Here is a 22,249-nt window from a genome sequence, read left to right as displayed (position 1 = left end):
TTTGAAGAGGCTGGAGGGAGAGCCGAGACCATCCCCAAAGTAAATTGAAATTACAGTGGAATGCATTTGGCTGCATTTATACAATAGTTCAGTGTTTATCATGCTAAATCAACTCCCAAATTCTAATGTAAATAAATATTTTTATTCAGCAATTCAGTGTCTACATATTCTTCATTCTGTCATAAAAATATCTCAGCACTGCAGAGCAATATCAGAAAATATAAACAGCATAAGTAAAATTCTTAAGCAATATTAGACTTCTAAGGGTGACTAACTTTACAGTGACATGACATGAGCTCGAAAGACTGTACAACACTAACTTTTAAGATTATATCAGTTACTAAAGTATTGTGCAAACATTACAGGCACATCTTAAAAATATTTCATTAGAGGTTCTCAAAATGTTTTAGAAACATTTTGAATAAAGCTTCATAACACTCTGAGAAAATAATCTACCTCACAAATTTCACAAACAGAGAAACTTTAGGGGGCAAATAATGAACTAAAAGTTAGTCTTACCAGAACTATTTTGTCGGCTGCATCTAGTAATGCCACTTATTCCAAGCTTTTTGGATGACACATCATACAAACCATTGCATTTTGAACAGTGAAAAATTGCAGCATCACTTTCTTCCCCTTTCTTTAGCAGAAGCGGGTTGAAGATCTTATCAGACCCTTTCCTAGATCTAAATGTGTGCACATTTAAACCTTCCATTTCATAGACACCACCAGGTCTTCTACCAAGTCCATTTCCCAAGTCTCCACATGTCATGTCATCTTCTTCACCTTCTGAGTCTTTCTCCTCCTGTTTGCTCTGTAATGTGAATGCCTCACTCATTGGCAATGTGAATGGTGTCTTCTTCAGAACTCTGTATACCTATTTGAAAGGGAAAAGATCCTCAGACAAAGTAGCAGTACAGAAGGGAATGTAGTACTTTGTCTGAGATGAAGTGAAAAATCTTGTGTTTTTAGAGTCCCAGTGTTTTCCAACACCATGTTCAGGATCCCAGAAAATGTCTACTGTGCACATGAACAAAACACATTAAGGTAATCTAAGTCATTTGTGCATAAAATTCCCTGCTAGGTATGCAGGAGTGATTCTGGTGACTTGAATCTAAGATTAAACAAACAGATTGGTTTTAACTGACACAAAAGCAGCAGATATTTTCGGTTTGTTCAAAGTATGTTTCCAATAACATAAAACCATACCAGTGTTCTGGTCTCTGCCAACAAGGCACAAGAGAACACACCTACCCACCAGGTTTCTTTACTTAAAAAAAAAGGCAGTAAAGAGGAAGTATTATTAGGTTTACAATTCACTAGGTACAAGAGTCACATCAAGTTCTCTGAAGTGTGTAACATTTAGTTCATGCACAAGTAATTCATGTACAGTAGAAGTGTAAGAAAAATTATTCCCTTCTGAACTTTCTTGAATTTAATGGATTTAGTTTTAAACAATTTAATACTATTTTCAGTCAAGGCTTGTTAAGTGATAGACATTTAATTTATAAAAACAATTAAACCTTTATAAAGAGGAAACACTTTATATCCTTTCCTTAGTCATAGATCACCTTCATTCTGTGTGGATTATTTTTAGCATGCTGAAATGTCAACACCAGCTGACTTGGTAACATTTTCAATACTACAATAGTTGCAAGCTGATGTAAACATTTCTAAATCATATCCCACTAATGTGGACTTTACCCGTCTTCATTTTCAATGTGATTTGATAGATGTTGGAACCAGTAATCCCAGAATTTTTTTCTAAGAAAGGGGAGGTCACCATTTATCTTTTAGGCATTTCCATTGTGCCCATCGCCATGATGTCTAGGACTAGAAATTAAAAATCGAAAAACAATTTATCTCCAAACTTCCAAACTCAACTGCTGCTACTTATTTGGTTTACAAGCTCAATTCTTCCTGCCAACCCTGTCTCCTTATCTTCTCTCATGGAAGAAACACAGTGATAGACAGTCCTGGATTATTCTAATTAACAAAAGTGTGTAAACTCTAGTCACATTTGAAATATATTTCAAATTCCTCCCAGATGAAACAGAGCATCCTGCAGCCAGGAAACACAGATGATCATGCTGATACTGCAAGGTAAGAAAATCAAAGGCCAAATTCTGTCTCAAGGTATACTGGCAGTGCAGAGCTTCATCCTTCCTTGTGAGCAGAAAGTAGCAACACAGACCAAAACAGATATTCTAGAACAGCGATTCCCAAACTGTGGGTTGGGACCTCAAAGCGGGTCGCAACCCCGTTTCAATGGGGTTGCCAGAGCTGGTGTTAAGACTTGCTGAGGCCCAGGGCCGAAGTCCAAGTCCTACCACCCAGGACCAAAGCAGAAGCCTGAGCTCTGCTTCGGTTTTGGGCCCCCTGCCTGGTTTGGCAGGGCTTGGGCTTTGTCTTTGGACCCCCTCCTGGGGTAGCAGGGCTTGGGCGGGCTCAGGCTTCGGTCCCCACTCCTGGGGTCATGTAGTAATTTTTGTTATGAGAAGGGGGTCATGGTGCAATGAACTTTGAGAACCACTGCTCTAGAATCAATAATTCAGACGGACAGCCTACTGGATAGTGTGCATATTGGAGAGTGTATGAATATTGACTCATTAAATGTTTATTCATCAGCAAACCTAATTAAATTTCTATTCACAGTAATTTTTCGACAGACTAATGGATTATTTTTTCAGTAATGTTAGTTGAGTGGCCCACTGAACAAATATGTAAAGTTTAAAATTGCACCACGCTGCTTAGAAACGCATCTATCTGTTGAATAAGAAACTCTCAACATACACCTGGCTGTTTGAAAGAGGGTAATCAGCAAAGTCTGTGTCTAATCAGTTATTTCTTATTAGACTCAAATTTATAAGACTAGAGCAGATATTCAACATAGGGTAAATTCCTACTCTTTACACAAGGACATCTAGAAAGATGAAATGATACTTAGTTATTATGGTGAAGAGCACATTAGAAATACCACAGTGAATAAACTGTTTTGACAGTTTAATGATGAGCTCCAGTACAGCATGTATCACAGAGCTGAAAGTGCCCAGTAATCACAATTGAATACTTTAGCTCAGAGGTCAGCATCGTTTCAGAAGTGGTGTGCTGAGTCTTCATTTATTCACTCTAATTTAAGGTTTTGCATGCCAGTAATATATTTTAACATTTTTAGAAGGTTTCTTTCTATAAGTCCATAATATATAACTAAACTATTGTTGTATGTAAAGTAAATAAGGTTTTTAAAATGTTTAAGAAGCTTCATTTAAAATTAAATTAAAATGCAGAGGCTTCCGGACTGGTAGCCAGGACCCGGCCAGCGTGACTGCCACTGAAAATCAGCTCACATGCTGCCTTTGGCACGCGTGCCATAGGTTGCCTATCCCTGCTTTAGCTGGTTACAAACCATGATTTATACCTATTGTGAAAGAGGCTTACTTAGAATGTAAAAACACAACCTCTGAGATCCATCCTTAGGCAGCCTTCTGTATATAAGCAGCTATGTTAGGAACATGATAGCTCATTTTTCTACTATCAGATTGAATAAAAATATTAAAGCTCTCAGGTCACTGAAAGTCTTGTAGTCAGTTACTGTTCAGTTAGTGCTTATGTGCGAAGGAAGTTTCACAAGAGGTTCGCAAACAACTAAAGATTTTTTTAAAACTAGGTTTGTGCACTTTTTTGTACTTTATAATTTATATAGGTCAAAAGGCATTTTTTAAGATTCTTTTTTCCCTGCCTGTTTTTACACTAAAAATTCAAGTCACATCTAGCCTAAAGGACTACATGGCTTTGTTTACATTGGGAATTAAAGGTCTGAAAAATTCTAGCTGTGTAGCTCCATCACCAGTGGAATCGGTGGAGGCTACAGCATAGACAAGGCTCAGGCATTTTTACAGTGAGACCATTTTTAATGTCTGAGCCCATCTAAGTTTTGGCTACACTACTGGTTCCTCTGCTGCACCTGAGGTAAACCACAGGTATAAAAAAAAATCCTGCTAGATACAAAGACAGAGAGTCTTTCAGCCTAAATAGGTTCCGAATGTCTAATTTAAAAATATAGACAACTGTTAACCTTTTCAAGTCTTCTTTATACATCCTAACACCAAAAAAAGCAATGTTTCTCCTTTTGCAGGACACTTTTAAATAGTAGTGAGATAATGAAAGTCAGGGCCAAAAAGGTATTCTGGTCAACATGCAGGAGTGAAAAAAGTATCATAGAATATCAGGGTTGGAAGGGACCTCAGGAGGTCATCTAGTCCAACCCCCTGCTCAAAGCAGGACCAATCCCCAATTTTTGCCCCAGATCCCTAATGGCCCCCTCAACAATTGAACTCACAACCCGGGGTTTAGCAGGCCAATGCTCAAACCACTGACCTATCCAGTTTGGCCAATGTACCTGGCAGAGGGGTATTGCTGGCACATATCACATTGGTAGATGTGCAGGTGAACTCTAGTAGGTGGCTCTAGCCATGAAGCACCTAATTCCAGGAAGTGTGTGATGCCATTAACTAACACTCAAGAGATCAAACCCTTTGCGCTTCCCTGTGCACACGTGTGATTTCTCCTAAGGAGCGAGGAAAGAAATCACACCTGTGTACAGAGGAGCGCGGTCCCCCGCACTTAAGCTCTGCAGCATCCCCCTAGGCGACTACTCAGCCCTGACCCCAGAGAGCCTGGCAGCACCTGAACCCTGGGCGCGTACACACCCAGCACCCACTGCGTATTGCTGCTTCACATTGTGCAAACCCTGCTTTATTACCAAACCCAACCGCCTGCACCCCACCCCCACCAAGGCCTCCTCCTGCCCCCAGGTCCCCAACCTTTCCCCTCAGCCTCCCTGGAGCGCCCAACCCTGCAGCCCAGCCGCACCCCTCGCAGGCTCCCGGGTGCTGCGTTCCCACCGCAGCCGGGGGGAACTGCCCCAGGCGGCGCCGCTGCTGCCCCTTCTAGCCAGGGCGCGAGGGCCCCTCCGAGCCCGGCGGCGGGAAACCCCGCGGAGCTCCCCCAGCCGTCGGGACAGGCCCGGCGGCAGCCAACGGGAGGCTGTGACCACCCCGCGGCCCACCAACCTGGGTCTCTAAGCTCCGCAGCCACCCGCGCTTCCTCGTCCCCCGCCTGCGAGTACCTGCAGCGCCGCCCGCCCTCGGGGGGCAGGGCCTCAATCAGGGCCGCCCCCCCGGCAGGCGCTGTGCATGGCAGCGCGACTGGCTTTCCGTGTGGGGCCTCAGCTAGGGTAGGACTGGGGCAGGGAGGGAGAGAGCAGGTCGTGATGCTCCCCGGCCCCAGAGCCGTGGCCGAGCCCGCAGGCAGAAAGCAGCCAGGAGCCTGTGGCAGTGAGGGCATGAGCAGAGCTCAGCCTGGCGTCCAACTACCCTCTTAGCATTTATTATCTCCTGTGCCGCAGGAGAGAGGATGGGCTTTATACACACAGATGGGGTATATGCAATTGCTGATACTCATAGCCAAAAGGGGGTTAAAAGTTCCCCCTGCAGAGTGGATTCCATAACTGACTCTTGTATAGATGGCTTCTTGTAACTTCTAATGCATCTGGTGCTGACCCCTTCCGGAGACTGGATTCCACACTGGATGAGCCATTGGCCTGATGTCCTGTGACAATTCTTATAGGACAGGAGACATTGATGGAGCATCCCACAGAGTTCAAAATATTCAAAGAGCTATTAATGGTTAGTGATGTTGTCATAGAAGATAAAAAGCTAAAATAGATGTAGAGGCATACAAGTTACATGTCATAAGAACGGCCACACTGGGTCAGACCAAAGGTCCATCCAGCCCAGTATCCTGTCTACCAAGAGTGGCCAATGCCAAGTGCCCCAGAGGGAGTGAACCTAACGGGTAACAATCTAGTGATCTCTCTCCTGCCATCCATCTCCACCCTCTGACAAACAGAGGCTAGGGACACTATTCTTTACCCATCCTAGCTAATAGCCATTAATGGACTTAACCTCCATGAATTTTTCCAGTTCTCTTTTAAACCCTGTTATATAGCCCTAGCCTTCACAACCTCCTCAGGCAAGGAGTTCCACAGGTTGACTGTGAGCTGAGTGAAGAACTTCCTTTTATTTGTTTTAAACCTGCTGCCCATTAATTTCATTTGGTGGCCCCTCGTTCTTATATTATGGGAACAAGTAAATAGCTTTTCCTTATTCACTTTCTCCACACCACTCATGATTTTATATACCTCTATCATATCCTCCCTTAGTCTCCTCTTTTCCAAGCTGAAAAGTCCTAGCCTCTTTAATCTCCCCTCATATGGGACCCATTCCAAACCCCTAATCATTTTAGTTGCCCTTTTCTGAATCTTTTCTAATGCCAGTATATCTTTTTTGAGATGAGGGGGCCACATCTGTACGCAGTATTCAGGATGTGGGTGTACCATGGATTTATATAAGGGCAATAAGATATTCTCCATCTTATTTTCTATCCCTTTTTTAATGATTCCTAACATCCCATTTGCTTTTTTGACTGCCCCTGCACACTGCGTGGATGTCTTCAGAGAACTATCCACGATGACTCCAAGATCTTTCTCTTGATTAGTTGTAGCTAAATTAGCCCCCATCACATTGTATGTATAGTTGGGGTTATTTTTCCAATGTGCATTACTTTACGTTTATCCACATTAAATTTAATTTGCCATTTTGTTGCCCTTAGTTTTGTGAGATCTTTTTGAAGTTCTTTACAGTATGCTTTGGTCTTAACTATCTTGAGCAGTTTAGTATCATCTGCAAACTTTGCCACCTCGCTGTTTACCCCTTTCTCCAGATCATTTATGAATAAGTTGAATAGGATTGGTGCTAGGACTGACCCTTGAGGGAGAGGGTTAACTAGTGGTGTTCATTCTGAAAATTTACCATTTACTCCTACCCTTTGTTCCCTGTCTTTTAATCAGTTCTCAGTCCAGTGAAAGGATCTTCCCTCTTATCCCATGACAACTTAATTTACATAAGAGCCTTTGGTGAGGGACCTTGTCAAAGGCTTTCTGGAAATCGAAGCACACTATGTCCCTGGATCCCCCTTGTCCACAGATTTGTTGACCCCCTCAGAGAACTCCAATAGATTAGTAAGACATTATCTCCCTTTACAGAAACCATGTTGACTTTTGCCTAACAATGTCTGTACCAAGCCACTCTTTTCCTGAGAATATAGTTCTAGATGTTACATTCCACAAATCTGATAAATAAAAAAATAAATAGACCAATTAACAAATAAAATAGACCAATTAACATTTTTTATGTTAATGTACTTTAATTTTCATGTTTGGAAAAATACTTTACCAAAAATACCTAAAAAAAAAAAAAAAAAAAGCAAAAAAGCCAAAATTGCTTTATGGAAGTACACTCAGAACTTGTTTGCATTATAGTCCTTCAAATCAACCTGAACATTTTTCCTCTTCCAGCAGGTGATAAGTTTAAATAAGTCTGGCAATTTCCTATTCTTGTAAGATTTTGTGGTCCTTATTCAAGCAACACTCCCATTGGGTTCAGTGGGAATGTAACTTGCAGGATCTGGCTCAGAAGGCTCACAACCCACCATGAACAAACAAGATAAACCCATCCAAATTAAACACTATCCTTTCACATAGATCCTTGTTAACAGAGTCCAATCAGATCATTTCCATGCACACAGGCCACTCAAACAGTTACAGTGAAACCTATAAATAATGACGAGCAAAGAGCCTGCTATTATTGTAGTTGTAATAACAGCTGGATGCATAATGCAGTACAATTAATAAAGAGGAATTCTTGCAGGGACTGACATTTAACTGGCCATTATGACAGGTGACCACAGGCAGTCAAGCTCAGGTTTCACTGTAGTCACTTACATCTGTTCTCAAACAGTAATTCACACTCCCCTTTCCACAAAATGATATACTGCTGCTTCTTTAAACTTTCCATTCACAAAAACTTTAAAATTCACCCAAAGTGAGTAAAATAATCAACATAAAATGAGCAATGGTTTATATTATGGAGAAATATATGAGGATATGCTCCCCTATGCTATGAAGAAGCTTCTACTGTTTTAAAATATCTTAGCGTTTGAAAACAGCTCACAAAAGTCATGCATTTCACATATCTGCCATGAACATAAGCCTCCAAATATATACACGCTCCACTGCAGCCTGGAGCTTTCTCTAATGCAAGAATAGCCTGTGCGCTCCTGACTTCCCTCTATAACCATTTGATAATATAGATCTCAGCTCCTCTCGGTACAAAATCCATCTGTCAGTGATTGGCATTATTTTAATTTAACCATGTCAGATTCATCAGTATGATCAATCGTTATTATAATTCCTCAGTTTTTCCTCAGATTAAAAAGTTATCATTGTTCAATTATACTTCAGTGACTAAAAAAGGTTAATTTACCATGCCACAATTACAAATTTCATTTATTGAACAGCCAGAATAACCTGAAAAAAAAAAAAAAGTCCGTGTTCCTTTTTCCTCAGATTTCAGTTGTTGTCTTTCATCCACTGCTCAATCCACTGTATAATCTGATCTAAATTCCGCTCCAGGTCCTCTGGCGTGTTACTAGGCAACTGGTGTACAATTTCTTCCTTATAAGATGACATTGCCTCTTCATAAATAGTCTGAAAAATCTCACATTGAATGTTGTCCTGTAGTTTTTTCCCTTTGTACCCTCTAAACACAAAACCAAAAGAACACTTAGATAAGCAAATATAAAAGAAAGAGGACTTTATATCCTTATCTTCTACAAAACCCTGAATTTATACTCTTGAAAGGCTCCTGTGAATCCGCATGACAATTCACCTTCATTTACTCCACTGATTTACCTGCTTTCAAGTCTGTCGTACAGAAATGAGTTTTCAGTGCGAAGTACAAATACTATATGAAACCAGCGTTCTGGGAAGAAGTCACAGCCATGATAATCAACAATAACTCCACCTTCATTCATTTTGTCTTCTAGTTCATCAATTACCTACAGAAAAGTCAGACAAAGGCTCAAGAAAACTAGATGCAGCTTCTTTGTACAGTAAAAGCTTTGTTATCTGGCAACATTGGGGGAGTGAGGGGTGCCGGTAAGTAAAAAATTCTGGTTAACTAAGAGGGAGGGAGTTTGGGTGGGGTCTCAGGGTTGAGGTTGGGGGGCTTGAGCTCTGGGAGGGAGTTTGGGTGCAGGAGGGGGCTCGGGGCAGGGGTGCTGGATCCAGGCCATGCTTACCTTGGGCGGCTCCCCGCAAGCGGCAATGTGTCTCTGCTGCTCCTAGGCGGAGGCGTGACTAGGCAGTTCTGCGTGCTGCCTTCCCCAGCAGGTGCCACCCCTGCAGCTCCCAGAGCCCATGCCCCGCACCCCCTCCCGCACTCCAAACCCTTTGTGGCTTTTCCTCTGCCTAGGAGCAGCAGGGACATGTCACTGCTTCCGGGGAGCCAAGCAAAGCCAGGTAGGAAGCCTGCCAGCCCCACGCCAACCGGGCTATAAACCAGACTTTCAATGAAGATAGAAAAGCCGGCTTACAGAGCTTTCCGGTTGGTAAAGTACCAGAAACACAGCTTTTACCGTAATTAACCCCACCCCCACTTTCAATATGATAGATTTTGAAGTTGGACTCACTCGGTCTTCATCCAAAATTGGGCATTCATATTCCTCATCAAAGCCTTCATATAATTCCCCTATAGAAAAAAAAAGAGTCCATGTTATTTTGTGAGATAATGGTAGTCATTTGACAACACATTTATGTTAATCTGACATGGACAGTCAATAGAAATTATGTTTATTTTTCAAATTCTTTAAAATCTATTGTATAGATTTGTTTCAATAAAACAAATGCCATGGATAAAAGCATTAGCTTGAACATTAAAGCCGGGTGGATTGATTTAAATCAGCAAACAGGAAAACTGGATTTAAATAACTGATTTTAATCATGTTTTGCGTTTGAACTTTTTAGTTACTTTCCTTGGGAAAAAAATTGTTTCTTCTTGGTTGGTACCAATTAACACACTGATTTACAACTAAATATGGCCTTTTCACTAAATTTGTTGCTTCCATTTGCAAACCAGGAGGGCACTACAGCTATATAAATGTATTTAAGCAATCATACAGCTTAATTTACATTTATCCAAATTCTTGATTTTTACAGTTTTTATGATGTTAGAATATGGTTAATGATGCATTTCTTATTTACTAGATGATTAATTTTTTATTTGTGATTTATGTCAGGCTCTCTTTAGATTTTATGCGTTTTTAATTGAATATTCAACAGAATTTTTATTTAATAAAGTACCTTAAGATACATAAGAAAAAGGTTTATCAAAACATGTTTTGCACTTAAAACTAATATATTAAACAAAGGAATTACTCTCTGCAGTTAGTGAATCAAACTGATTATTTCTGGACACCGTGTCCTTCAAGATTTTAGAACTAGTAAATATCATCCTATTGCAGCTAGTATTTGATTCATATATTGGAAGAGGAAAACAAGTGCTTCTCCTTTTTCAACTTCCAATTGGTTTCCTAACTTTGAATGAACTAGTTGAATAAACTGAAATGAAGAAAATATTCTCTCTGCACCTCAGAAGAGGCTATAGCTGTCAAAAGCTGGTTTAACACTTCAGAGAATTCTCGTTCTAGGTGCATAGGCATTGACTTCTATCAGTTCAGTAGTCTGGGGTTTCTTTAAAACTTGTCTGCAAATATGTATTGCTTCATATTATTTCTGGTATTTAATTTAAATGACTAATAGATTATAACAAGTGTAAACCTTTACATAGGTTGTCAATTTCAAATTTAAATAGTTTATTTTATAAAAATCCTGTTTTTAATTTAAATAAAAAATCCAATTCATTTTTAACATATCAATTTTTATCCACACTTTATTAAAACATCTGTCATACCACAAGCATCTTAGCACTGAATTATGCCTCTACATGGCAAAGCTACTGAGGGAAATGAAGACATGAGGTGCAATTGTATAAGGGTGGGAGGTATGGTGAGCAGCTGGTCATGCTTAACCTTTAAAAAGGTGCAGTTAACACTTTTCCAAGTGTTTATCTTTCAGTTGTCTCAGGGCTTCATCCTGCAACTCTCACTCCCTTAAGTAGTCCTCATTGATGCAAATAGTCCCACTGATTACAAAAGCCCGATCTTGCATCTGAATCTATACAAGCAGACCCCCCTGGGTGGTGGGTATCATAGGTGAAGGAGGCTGTGCCTCCCCAAACAGCCGGGGTGGCCCTGCCCACGTTCCGCTCCATGCCCTCCCTGCTTCCTTCCCCCTATGCAGTGGCCTCGGCTTGGGCTGGGTCCGCGCCACCTGGTGCTCCTGGGGCTGGGGGAGCTAGCCTGGGTGAAGGCCAGTGGCCGCAGTGTGGAAGCTCTGGGTTCCAGCAGTTGCAGAAGAGGTGAGACCTTGTGTGGAAGGGGCGGGGCGGGGCGGGGCGGGGCTCGGCTCGCCTTCTTCAACCAGCGGTTCACATGCCACCCATGCAGACTCCTATGTCTACATGGGTCTACTTGAAGGAGAGGGGCCAGCGGGGCTGTTTGCATGAATGAGGATTGCAAGACAGAGCCCTGAGTTTGTAGAAAACTTTTTTGAGAAATAGTTTATCACATAATTAGACTATAATGTAATGTCTATGCTCAAGGGAGCAGAGTTAAGGTTATGCACGAGACTCTGACCTTAGCATCTCCAGATCTGAGTGCCTTACTGTGCAACCTTAATTTTCTCATAATGTAGTTCTTCAGATGGAACAAGAAAATACAGTACTGAGCACTAAATCATGCTCTTGCTTTTATACTAGTGAGGAAGATAAATAAAAAGGAAGGGGAGGCTGCTGAAAAAGAAGTCACTGGCTAATATCCCTATTATCCTACCCTGGCTTGTCAGCACTAAGGTAGGACTTTGCCCTAAAATGCCATTGTCAAGGTTCCTTCCCCACTCTGAACTCTAGGGTACAGATTTGGGGACCTGCATGAAAGACCCCCTAAGCTTATTCTTACCAGCTTAGGTTAAAACTTCCCCAAGGCACAGATTTCCTTCTTGCCTTGGGAATCAGCTTAAGTTAAAAACCTGGTACGCTGCCACCACCAAGCGATTTAAACAAAGAACAGCGAAAGAGACCACTTGGGGGGATATTTTTAGGAAAGATGTCTCCAAGCCCTACACCCCCTTTCCTGGGGAAGTCTTAATAATAATATCCTCACCAATTGGTACAGGTGAACACAGACCCAAACCCTTGGATCTTAAGAACAATGAAAAATCAATCAGGTTCTTAAAAGAAGAATTTTATTTAAGAAAAGGTAAAAGAATCACCTCTATAAAATTAGGATGGTAAATACTTTACAGGGTAATCAGATTCAAAACATAGAGAATCCCTCTAGGCAAAACCTTAAGTTACAAAAAGACACCAACAGGAATACACATTCCCTCCAGCACAGCGAATTTCACATCCAAAAAAACAAAGGAAAATCTAACGCATTTTCTAGCTAGATTACTTACTAACTTTACAGAAGTTGGAAGGCTTGCATCCTTGATCTGTTACCGGCAAAGGTATCACGCAGACTGACAAAACCCTTTGTCCCCCACTCCAGATTTGAAAGTATCTTGTCCCCTCATTGGTCATTTTGGGTCAGGTGCCAGCGAGGTTACCTTAGCTTCTTAACCCTTTACAGGTGAAAGGATTTTTCCTCTGGCCAGGAGGGATTTTATAGCACTGTATACAGAAAGGTGGTTACCCTTCCCTTTATACTTATGACAGCCATCAAGTCACATTTGGAGAGATTGAGGAAAGGAAGAAAACATGGCAAAGTGTAAGAAAAAGTGTGTATAATGGACATCAGTCTGAACTGTATTTTGTAAATGCACTCAGTGTGATGGACAGATACATGATCAATATGGTGGCATCCTATTAGACTATTAATTTAACAAGGAATACTTATTATTTTAACAGGATTTACATGAACATAAGTCTAGTATTTATCTCAAAATAAATTATTACAAGCTCTCCTAAATGTATCACGCCCATCAACCCACCCCAAAAAATTATAATTTTGATTAAGCAGCAATAATGTACATTTAATATTTACCTATTGTTTGCAAAAAGAAAAAGAGTACTTTTGGCACCTTAGAGACTAACCAATTTATTTGAGCATAAGCTTTTGTGAGCTACAGCTCACTTCATCGGCTGTAGCTCACAAAAGCTTATGCTCAAATCAACTGGTTAGTCTCTAAGGTGCCACAAGTACTCCTTTTCTTTTTGTGAATACAGACTAACACGGCTGCTACTCTGAAACCTATCTATTGTTTGCATGTCTCTCTTATACAAAGCAAATATATTCTAAATACTCCAATGGAGTATACATTGTTATACAACCTACCTTCTTTTGCCAAATCACCCACATTAACATATGTTGCCCCTACTCTTCCTGCAAGCTCTTTGCCCAGTGTAGTCTTCCCTACACCAGGAGTACCTATAAAACAAATTATATAAAGTGATACATTATTTAAATCAATGCCGTACATATAAAGTATTTGTATCATACCTAACGTAAGTACTTTAGCAAATAAATACATTATGGTACATCACAACCATAAACTCATTGATAAGCAGAAACACAATTATGTTAAAATGTTTAAAAAATAAAGTTTAGATTTACAGGAACCAACTCAGCTGTGCAGATCTTAAAGGCCACAAATGTCTCTTTAAATAAGTCAGCCAGAAAAGTGTACCAAAAAACCCCACAACAAAATAACTACCACTAAACCCCACCCCCACAGAATAACAGAGGAGAAGGGGGAGAAGAAAGTTTGGCAAGAAAATACAGATCTGAATGGCATCAGCAAATAAAAGTGAAATCTGCTCCACACTACGCAAATTAAAACTGACCCCAAACTGACTCTGGTATCATCATATGGTTATGGTAAAGTAAAGTCCTAGCAACACTCTGCCAAAACCCTGAATTTGAAAGCCAGTTGTCAGACTACTTGTGCGAATGCATCACTGCCATTCTCAGCAAAGAACTGATGGGAAAAAACTCCTCGATCAGACCGTGACGTATCAAAAGCTGATAACGGATCGAACAAAATTAATGAAACAATCGTTAAGCCACTTAACCCAAAGCAGTTCCCTAGTTTCCGGACCACTCCCAGATCCCCACTGGCAGGGACAAAGGAAACGGACATTTGCAGACTCGGCTGCGGCTTCTCTATGGATCTCGTCCTGGTCGCTCAGGCCAGCAGCGCACCCCTCGTCGCTCAGCGACCACTTGCAGCGTGAGGACGCACAGCTCAGCCAGCCCGGGGCAGGCGGCGGGGCGACCCCGCGCTGCCCCGGGATCCCATGTCGCTGCTCCGGCGACAGGGGCGCGGCTCTCACGGTTTCTTACCCGTGAGCAGGATGTTGGGCCGCCGCATGTCTGGCGTCTCGCCGGCTGCTAGGACGAAAGCAGCAGACGAGTCACCTAGGAGACACGTGAGCACCTGTCCAGGGCCTTCCCTGGCCTCCTGGCGCGGCGCACCCTGAGGTCGTCAGCAGCTGCGCCGCCGCCGCCGCTTGTTCTGTTTGTTCGGCTCCCTTTGGCCCGGGTGCGGGGCAGGCGCTGTGCGGGCAGCTAAGTGCCGCGGAGCGTGGGAGGTCCCTGCGGCTGTAGAAGGCTGGGTCGGTTTCCCCTGCGTCGCTCTTCTCCGCTAAGGAGAGGCCTCGGCGGCTGCGCGCCCCAGTCCTGCCCGGTGCCTCCCCCTCGCTGGAAGCGGGTGGTCCGGCGGCCGAAGCGCGCTGTGCCCAGGTGTTTGTGCTGCAGGGTCCCGCGGTCGCTCGTGCCGGGCCCCGGGAGGGGGATCTCGATCTCCGCCCGAGCCCTGCGGCGGGACCCGACTACAGGGGGAGAAGAAACAATTCTGTCAGCTCGCCCGCCCCAGCGCCCGCCTGGGACCGTGACAGCAACGGGGAGGGGGCTCTGAGTTTACCGGGATTGGGCCCCTCGCCTGGTGCAGGCGGGGCCCCTGATTAGCCACGGATGGGCCCGTGTACGCTACAGCGACAAGCGAGTCAGGGGAGCTGGTATCGACAGCCAGACTGTGCCCGGACACTGTTCCAGCCAGTGCCAGGGAAAGCTTTACGCTGGGTGCCTCTGTAACCGGGTCACTGCCCTTGGGCAAGGTAGGGCATAACCCAGTTACAGGGTTGCAACCCAGTCCCGCCCACACTACAGCTGGGTTGTAACCGCCCTCGCCCTCCCCCGTCTCCTTTGTAGAGCAGATAGGATGTATTTTTAACCTTGTATTTGCATATACATTTATTTAAATATCACTTAGTAATTCACATAGTTTCAGTTAGAAGACTAGTTAATCTTTAATGGCTACAAATGGTTTAGATTCTTTTCCTCAGGAAGGAAAGGATTATTCTTAAGGTCTGTTCCACCACCTTTCAGTTTCAGGTCACTTTCTTTAACGTGGTCATACACTGCGGATGGGAATGATAAAGGTTGATGATGTCAAAAAATTCTTCTAGAAGAAAGATAGTGCCAACTAAAGTAGGTGATTGATAATTAAAAATATTTTTTAAAATAAATTGTTTTGGATTATGTGTGTAAATTGGAGCTTTAATCTTGCTACAGCACAAGCACATCTTGGTACAAGTGTGTGTAATTAAATATAATTTTATGATATAGCAATAAGCCATTTCTACCCTTATATATTAATTAGAAACTTAAATGAAGGCGAAAGTGCAAATAATCTTTTGCCTTTTTTCCTGTGTTCCTTGTTTTTATGCTGAGTGTAATTACAGTGTTCTCTTGGAATGGTTTAATTTGTTTTTCATACTATATGACAGTTTGTGTTAAATCTGAGGTCAGTTTAAGTACTGATTGCTTTGTATCATATTTTTTATACCTGAATATTGCTTTTGCCATCATTGTGGCTTAAAGTGAGCCATTTAAAGGAAACCAATTTGAAAGCTAGCCTTAAAAATAATAATAATAATAATAATTTAAAGTACTTCCAAGTACTGCAAGTGCTCCTTAATCTCTGTGCCAGTATTTGTTATCCAGTCACATTTTCCTATACAAAAAGGTTTTTTCCTCTCACTGATGCAGAGTGAAAAATCCACATGAATCAAAGAGATTACTGACTTAATTCACACAATGCTGTCGAGTGCACAAATTTATCTGGGGGAAAAAAAATCAGTTCTGGTAATCTTAGATGTTACTTGTGTGATTAAAAACTACTTGAAGCTTAAAATCAAGTCTGATTTTCTTTTTCCAGTTGATGGTACCCCTTTCACTCAGTGGAACATTTTTAAGCCCTCTGCAAATATGTGTCGGTTTTGTAAAAAGTGTGCAGAGTACTGAGTATGCACGAACCCTCTTGATGGGGATAATATTGATTTAATTAATTCTTATTAGGTTCTTTCAGGCAGGGCTCTGTGTATTGTGCAGCTATAGAACATGTGATGGATTCCACAGAATTGTTCTTTAGAATCTAAATTTTCATTTTAAAAAATGGTTCTAGCCCAGCGGTTGTGAAGATAACCTTGAAAATGTGGACAGAATGTAAACTGTGCAGTGTTGTCGTTGAGTGTACATACAGTTTGAAAAAGAGCTCTGAGTTATATAAACTTCCCCACCTGTGTCAACGGGCTATTAAATCTGAAACCTAAAGATAAACATTTTAATGTTAGCTTTGTTAGCTATTTCATTACTGATCATCACTGTAGGAGAAACTTCTGGTAAATGTGCGTGACCCACAATCCAAAATCAGTTTCCATATCTCTCCCTTTATCGAAGCCCAACTGTTTTCTACTGAGCTGCCAAAACCTGTTTCTGCTGCGCATGCGCGCACACACACGCACACACTTAAATTTGTGCATTGTAAATACAAAAATGTGCAGCATATCAAACATTCAAAATATAGAGGCAATGTTAAATACATTGAATAACATAAAAATACTGAAGAGGCTATTGTGTTCTTTGTTATTTCATTTTTAACTCATTCTAAACCTTGGCTTTTTACTTAATAAAGGAAGCTGCTTCAGAATTTCCCATGTGCTCCACAAGAGTGCGATGATACAATGTCCTTGCCACGGAATTTAGGTCAAGCTTCTTGTGGTGCATAAGAGGCTTTCATTGTAGAACTTCAGTTAGTGGTGAGCAAGCGAACATTTGTTTATAATTATCAGTACCTCCTAAGGACTTCTAAGAGCTTCTTTTCAAATATTAAAGGGACAAGTTGAATGAGATACTATCTTTTGGACCAACTTCTGTTAGTGAGAGACAAGCATTCAAGCTTACTCTTCAAATATGGCATTTCATTATATTTTCATAAGGGAAAATGATTGGTTGTTACTGAAAATATTCAAGATGTAAATGTATGTATTTGATAGATAATGCCAAGTTATTCAGAGTCAACTGCAGCTGAATATAGAGCAAAAAAGAAGTGAAAAACTGTCTGGCATTAACCTTCACAAATTTGTGTTTTGTCAGGTAACAGATTGGGTGGCATCTTCATTTGATGATTTCTTTGGGAATACAAATACTTCATCTAGTACCCTTCTTGTGAAGTCATCTGGGGAGGCTAATCAGCATCAGAAGAGAAAAGATCATTCCTCTGTGCCAGAAAGTAACAAGAATAAGGTTCTGGCCAGAATCAAGGGAAAGTCATCTTCAATTTGTGATCACTCTAAACAAAATCAAAGCCAGTCTCAAAATGAACCATGGGTGGATAAATACAAACCAGGAACACAGGTATGAGAAGTATTCTAAATGTTAGATGTGGTAAGGGACATAAAATCATTTTTGTGTAAATTATGAATTGTTCTATTTCTGCAAACTAGTCCTACCCAGAGTGCAGTTTCTAAATTTTAGATTGTCTTGCATCACTGTAAAATCTGAATTATTAGTTGACTGTGCCAACTATCTGTAGAGAAGACCTTGAACAAACTCAGGTTTTCACAGCTATTTATCCACAGAACTTGCATTTTTACTGATGCATTTCAAATATGTTAGTGTGTGTATTACCTATTACTCTCGAAATGAAGAACCTTGTGGTATGAACTACTGTGGAGTAGTAAATTAACATTCTTATGCTTTTAAAATAATCCACCTCTGAAATGGCTTTGTTGGTATGTATGTAAATAATAAACAACTGTACTTCAGGGATTGTTTCAGGGCTCATCTTTGATTCTTGGCATTTGGAAAACTGGTGGGGAATTGGAGTTAAAGGAGGGGATTTGTGATGGGTTACTTTCAATTGCTGTGCTTAGGATGTATTTAAATTGTTAAGGGTGGCTAGGTCATTCTCGTATGTAAGCACTGTTTGGCATTTTTAGCAACATAAGTACTATTCTTGAACTGTATCAATAAAAGTTAATAAATCAGAGCTTATATGTATTTCTTATATCCTCTCTCATCATTCTAGAATGAGCTTGCTGTACATAAGAAGAAGATTGAAGAAGTTGAAAGCTGGTTAAAAGCTCAAATATTTCAAAGGGAGCCAAAGCAGGTAGTCCATAAATTTTCTTTTTTAAATTTATTTTATTTTATTTAAGTTGTAAGAAGTTAAACTTGCAAGTAATCATACAAATGACACTACAGACCTTTTATAGCTTATATAGACTCCACGTCACTGAAATAGAATGAATTATGTGGGGTTCATGGGATTCATTTGGATAAACAGGATGTGTCTTAATGCACAGCTGAAGACAAATCCAAAATTGGCTTAATGGGGTTTGAAGTAAGAGAGAGCCTCTGTATTTTGTTTGGGAGACACTGTGTTTATACATTTAAAGAAAAAATGGACCCATGTGACAGATCACTGCAATCTGAAGGAGCTCATTGTGAGACAAGCATGACACCACAAACAATAAGAAAAGGAGTACTTGTGGCACGTTAGAGACTAACCAATTTATTTGAGCATAAGCTTTCGTGAGCTACAAGCTCACTTAATTGGATGCATACTGTGGAAACTGCAGAAGACATTATATACACAGAGACCATGAAACAATACCTCCTCCCACCCCACTCTCCTGCTGGTGATAGCTTATCTAAAGTGATCACTCTCCTTACAATGTGTATGATAATCAAGTTGGGCCATTTCCAGCACAAATCCAGGTTTTCTCACCCTCCCCCCCCCCCCCCCCCCCACACACACAAACTCACTCTCCTGCTGGTAATAGCCCATCCAAAGTGACCATTCTCTTTACAATGGTTTCAGAGTAACAGCCGTGTTAGTCTGTATTCGCAAAAAGAAAAGGAGTACTTGTGGCACCTTAGAGACTAACCACTTTATTTGAGCATAAGCTTTCATGAGCTACAGCTCACTTGTGTAGCTCACGAAAGCTTACGCTCAAATAAATTGGTTAGTCTCTAAGGTGCCACAAGTACTCCTTTTCTCTTTACAATGTGTATGATAATCAAAGTGGGCCATTTCCAGCACAAATCCAGGTTTTCTCGCCCCCCCACCCCCGCAAAACACACACACACACACAAACTCACTCTCCTGCTGGTAATAGCTCATCCAAACTGACCACTTTCCTTACAATGTGTATGATAATCAAGGTGGGCCATTTCCAGCATAAATCCAAGTTTAACCAGAACGTCTGAGGGGGGGTAGGAAAAAACAAGGGGAAATAGGCTACCACAAACAATGACACTCATTTGAAAATATAACTTCTATTTTAAACTGCTGTGTACAGATGCTCAGAAATGCTTGTCTTGTTGAAAACTGAATATCTTGGAAGTTTAATATAATGCACAAGGTAGTTCGGATTCTATTTTAATATTGAAAGGACTGTGTTCACATTTTAATATCATATAAAATTATTCTAACAATGTAGGCGAGAGCTTTACTTTTCAAACTTACTTATTCTTATATCCCTTCAGAGTCTGTATCCGTAGGAGAAACAAGAACTGGATTCTATTTCTCCTTCAACAGAATTATTTACTAACTTCTGGTCAGTTTACACCTGTACAATCCCATTAAAAGTAATGGGGTTGCACAGGTGTCATGGAAATCCTAATTTATTCTGCAGAACTTCTGTTGACAATATGTTAGTGTGCAGGAACTAAGCTTGAATTATATAATGGCAGATTGATTTTGTAGAACTGGTACTCGTACTTGTAAAAGGATGGCTTTTCTTCATAAACTGAAAACACTGATGAAGAATCATTGAGACACAATTAACATGTAACCCCAGATGTTGTTTCTGATCATTTTTCAGAAAAGAACCAAATTATAAATGTTCTACCGTTGCCTTAGAGGAAATCTCAAAATGAAATGTTTAATACTAAACTGGATGAGCCCTAGACACAGATACAGCAGGGGAACAATTTGACATGGTCAAAGGGATGGTCTCTAGAGAACCTGAAAAAGGCCCTATCCTGTTTTCTTTGTACACCCAACATTCCCATTGAAGCCAAAAGGGAGTTTTGGTAGTTCATGGAATGGAGGACTGGGCCTCTACTAGGTCATTTTCTATTGCATTTTTAAGATTTTTCTGTGAAGGCCCATTTTAAAGCAGGACTGGTGTGCAGCATCCTATTGCGGGGGTCTCAAATTGTATCTCTTATTAGCAAAATAGTATTGCGAACAATGGGTGTTATAATGTAGATTATAATTTTATTTTTCAGAATTATTTCACATTTTATCTATGGTGAAGTGCTACAAGGGATATGAACTTTCAGATTCCGTAACTATGGGCCATTTTGCTCAGTGTTTTAAAATGGCAAGTCCACACCTCTTTTCTTACCATCACAATCCAGAGAAAAATACATAGAATATATTTATGATAAATTGTCACTTCTCCTCTGTCCACTAATTATGTAGCTTTGTATATTCACCAAGTGTGAGTCAGATCATTGAGAGATAACAGGCACATGCATACAAATACTTACTGATAGTCTTCACAAGGTGGAAACTGAGTGCCTGAGTCTCCAGTTCACTAGATCAGTGCTGTACCAATATATTATTAGAACATTAACTTGACAAAAATATTTTTAACACTGAAAATAGGACTATAAAATTTGTCATATCAGACCAGTGGTTCAACTAGTCTGGTAATCTGCCTTTGCCAGTTATAAATACTTTAGATCAGTGGTCTCCAAAGTGGGGTGCGCGCACCTTAAGGGGTACGCCGGAGGATCCCATGGGGTGCGCGGCAGGAGGAGCACTGCCAGATGGCACTCTGCCGTTTTTTTTCCTTCGGCGGCAGCTCTGCACAACTGCAGCAGGTCTTCCCTTCCGGCAGCACGCCTGCGGCAGGTCTTTCCTCCTTCTTTATATACACACAGAGAATATGAAACAATACCTCCTCCCACCCCAGGAGGAGGTATTGTTTCATATTCTCTGTGTGTGTATATAAAGTCTGCTGCAGTTTCCACGGTATGCATCCGATGAAGTGAGCTGTAGCTCACGAAAGCTCATGCTCAAATAAATTGGTTAGTCTCTAAGGTGCCACAAGTACTCCTTTTCTTTTTACATCTAAACAGTAACAAAACATTTATATGCATTTGATGAAGATATTTACAAATGGGCTAAACCCTGCGTGTTTAGACCCATATTGGTTGGCTCCAATAGGGGGAAGCAGGTATTAGCAATGAACTCTTTAAGAGTTTACTTTTTATACTCTCTAACAAACGAGTGATGTCATTGCCAATTACTGACTTCAGCTAAAAACCAATTGGAGATCGTTCACCCTTATTTCCAGTATTAATCCGGGTAAGATATAGAATCTCCTTTTTCCCTCAAGGCCTTTCCTCCCCATCTTCTGGGTGTGAAACAGTTTTTCTATTGCACCTGGGATTATGTGGGCTTTAACACTGGTGTGAGAGTTGGGTAAGGGCCGTGTTGGCTCATTTTAAAACACATTCTCTTTCTGTGATTTTAAAATCATCTGCAGTCACCCTTGGCGGTCAGAGGCCTTCTTTTTAGAAATTTCCCCTTAGCTCATTAGTTATTTGTTGAACCAGAGACGTCCTCCCTATTTTATTCCTTCTGGCCTGATTGCTTCTTTATTTTCAAGACATTCCTTCTACTTGCTAGTCAGGGTCTTTCTTTACAATACACACATTTCCTTAACCAAACTTAAGTTAACTTTAATTCTATACTTGGCCTACATAAGGTAAAACAATTTAAAATTGGTGTGTTGGGTTGGGTTTTTTGTCATTCGTGTTAGAACCTTTACTGACGTGGCCAGATCTACTTAGGCTCTGCATTGGGATCCTTTAGCATCCCTGGTGTACCCATGAGGAGTCCTTTTGACTTTGAGAGTGGATCTCCATG

The 22,249-nt window shown here is 41.0% G+C and overlaps 3 protein-coding genes across 10 annotated transcripts in view; 1 reads left to right on the top strand and 2 right to left on the bottom strand.

Annotated features, from left to right (window-relative positions):
* CCDC125 (coiled-coil domain containing 125) overlaps nucleotides 1–5,373 on the bottom strand; it is a 37,846-nt gene extending 32,473 nt beyond the window's left edge. The window contains exons 1-2 of one of the 2 annotated variants that reach the window (XM_048851048.2): nucleotides 5,129–5,373; nucleotides 520–877 (exon numbers count right to left, since the gene is read on the bottom strand). In XM_048851048.2, coding sequence (XP_048707005.1) covers nucleotides 520–838 — 319 coding nt within the window. In that variant the 5' untranslated portion in view covers nucleotides 839–877; nucleotides 5,129–5,373. Of the gene's footprint in view, nucleotides 1–519; nucleotides 878–5,072 lie in introns of both variants that reach the window. The other variant, XM_048851046.2, reaches the window with a different exon arrangement.
* A 1,867-nt stretch (nucleotides 5,374–7,240) lies between these two features.
* AK6 (adenylate kinase 6) lies at nucleotides 7,241–14,543 on the bottom strand. Of its 3 annotated transcripts, none has more exons than XM_048849631.2 (6): nucleotides 14,091–14,330; nucleotides 13,354–13,446; nucleotides 12,476–12,724; nucleotides 9,592–9,650; nucleotides 8,813–8,958; nucleotides 7,241–8,660 (listed from the first exon to the last, which is right to left on the bottom strand). In XM_048849631.2, exons 3-6 carry the CDS (start codon nucleotides 12,597–12,599, stop codon nucleotides 8,471–8,473), a joined length of 519 nt encoding a protein of 172 aa, XP_048705588.2. In that variant the 5' UTR covers nucleotides 12,600–12,724; nucleotides 13,354–13,446; nucleotides 14,091–14,330; the 3' UTR covers nucleotides 7,241–8,470. The 3 variants fall into 3 exon arrangements, with proteins under 3 accessions (XP_048705588.2, XP_048705591.2, XP_048705592.1); XM_048849634.2 differs by having other exon boundaries at nucleotides 14,157–14,330; XM_048849635.2 differs by lacking the exons at nucleotides 12,476–12,724; nucleotides 14,091–14,330 and adding an exon at nucleotides 14,362–14,543.
* Nucleotides 14,544–14,549: 6 nt separating this feature from the next.
* RAD17 (RAD17 checkpoint clamp loader component) overlaps nucleotides 14,550–22,249 on the top strand; it is a 28,967-nt gene continuing 21,267 nt past the window's right edge. For 2 of the 5 annotated variants that reach the window (XM_048849624.2, XM_048849625.2), the window contains exons 1-4: nucleotides 14,603–14,760; nucleotides 15,406–15,507; nucleotides 17,455–17,715; nucleotides 18,389–18,472. In XM_048849624.2, the coding sequence (XP_048705581.1) occupies nucleotides 15,463–15,507; nucleotides 17,455–17,715; nucleotides 18,389–18,472 (390 nt within the window). In that variant the 5' untranslated portion in view covers nucleotides 14,603–14,760; nucleotides 15,406–15,462. Of the gene's footprint in view, nucleotides 14,761–15,026; nucleotides 15,135–15,405; nucleotides 15,508–17,454; nucleotides 17,716–18,388; nucleotides 18,473–22,249 lie in introns of those variants that run through there. The other 3 variants (XM_048849623.2, XM_048849621.2, XM_048849622.2) reach the window with 3 other exon arrangements.

This window comes from Caretta caretta, chromosome 5, assembly GCF_965140235.1.
Source record: "Caretta caretta isolate rCarCar2 chromosome 5, rCarCar1.hap1, whole genome shotgun sequence".
NCBI classification, from domain to species: Eukaryota; Metazoa; Chordata; order Testudines; family Cheloniidae; genus Caretta; species Caretta caretta.
This window is presented reverse-complemented; position numbering and strand designations above follow the sequence as displayed.

Coding starts and splice junctions, on each gene's coding strand:
- AK6 (XM_048849631.2), bottom strand. CDS start 12,599: ATGACCAATGAGGGGACAAGATACTTTCAAATCTGGAGTGGGGGACAA. Junction 9,651..12,475: donor TTCCAACTTCTGTAAAGTTA/GTAAGTAATCTA, acceptor TTTTTTCTATAG/GGGAATTATATGAAGGCTTT. Junction 8,661..8,812: donor TACGACAGACTTGAAAGCAG/GTAAATCAGTGG, acceptor TTTTGTGTTTAG/AGGGTACAAAGGGAAAAAAC.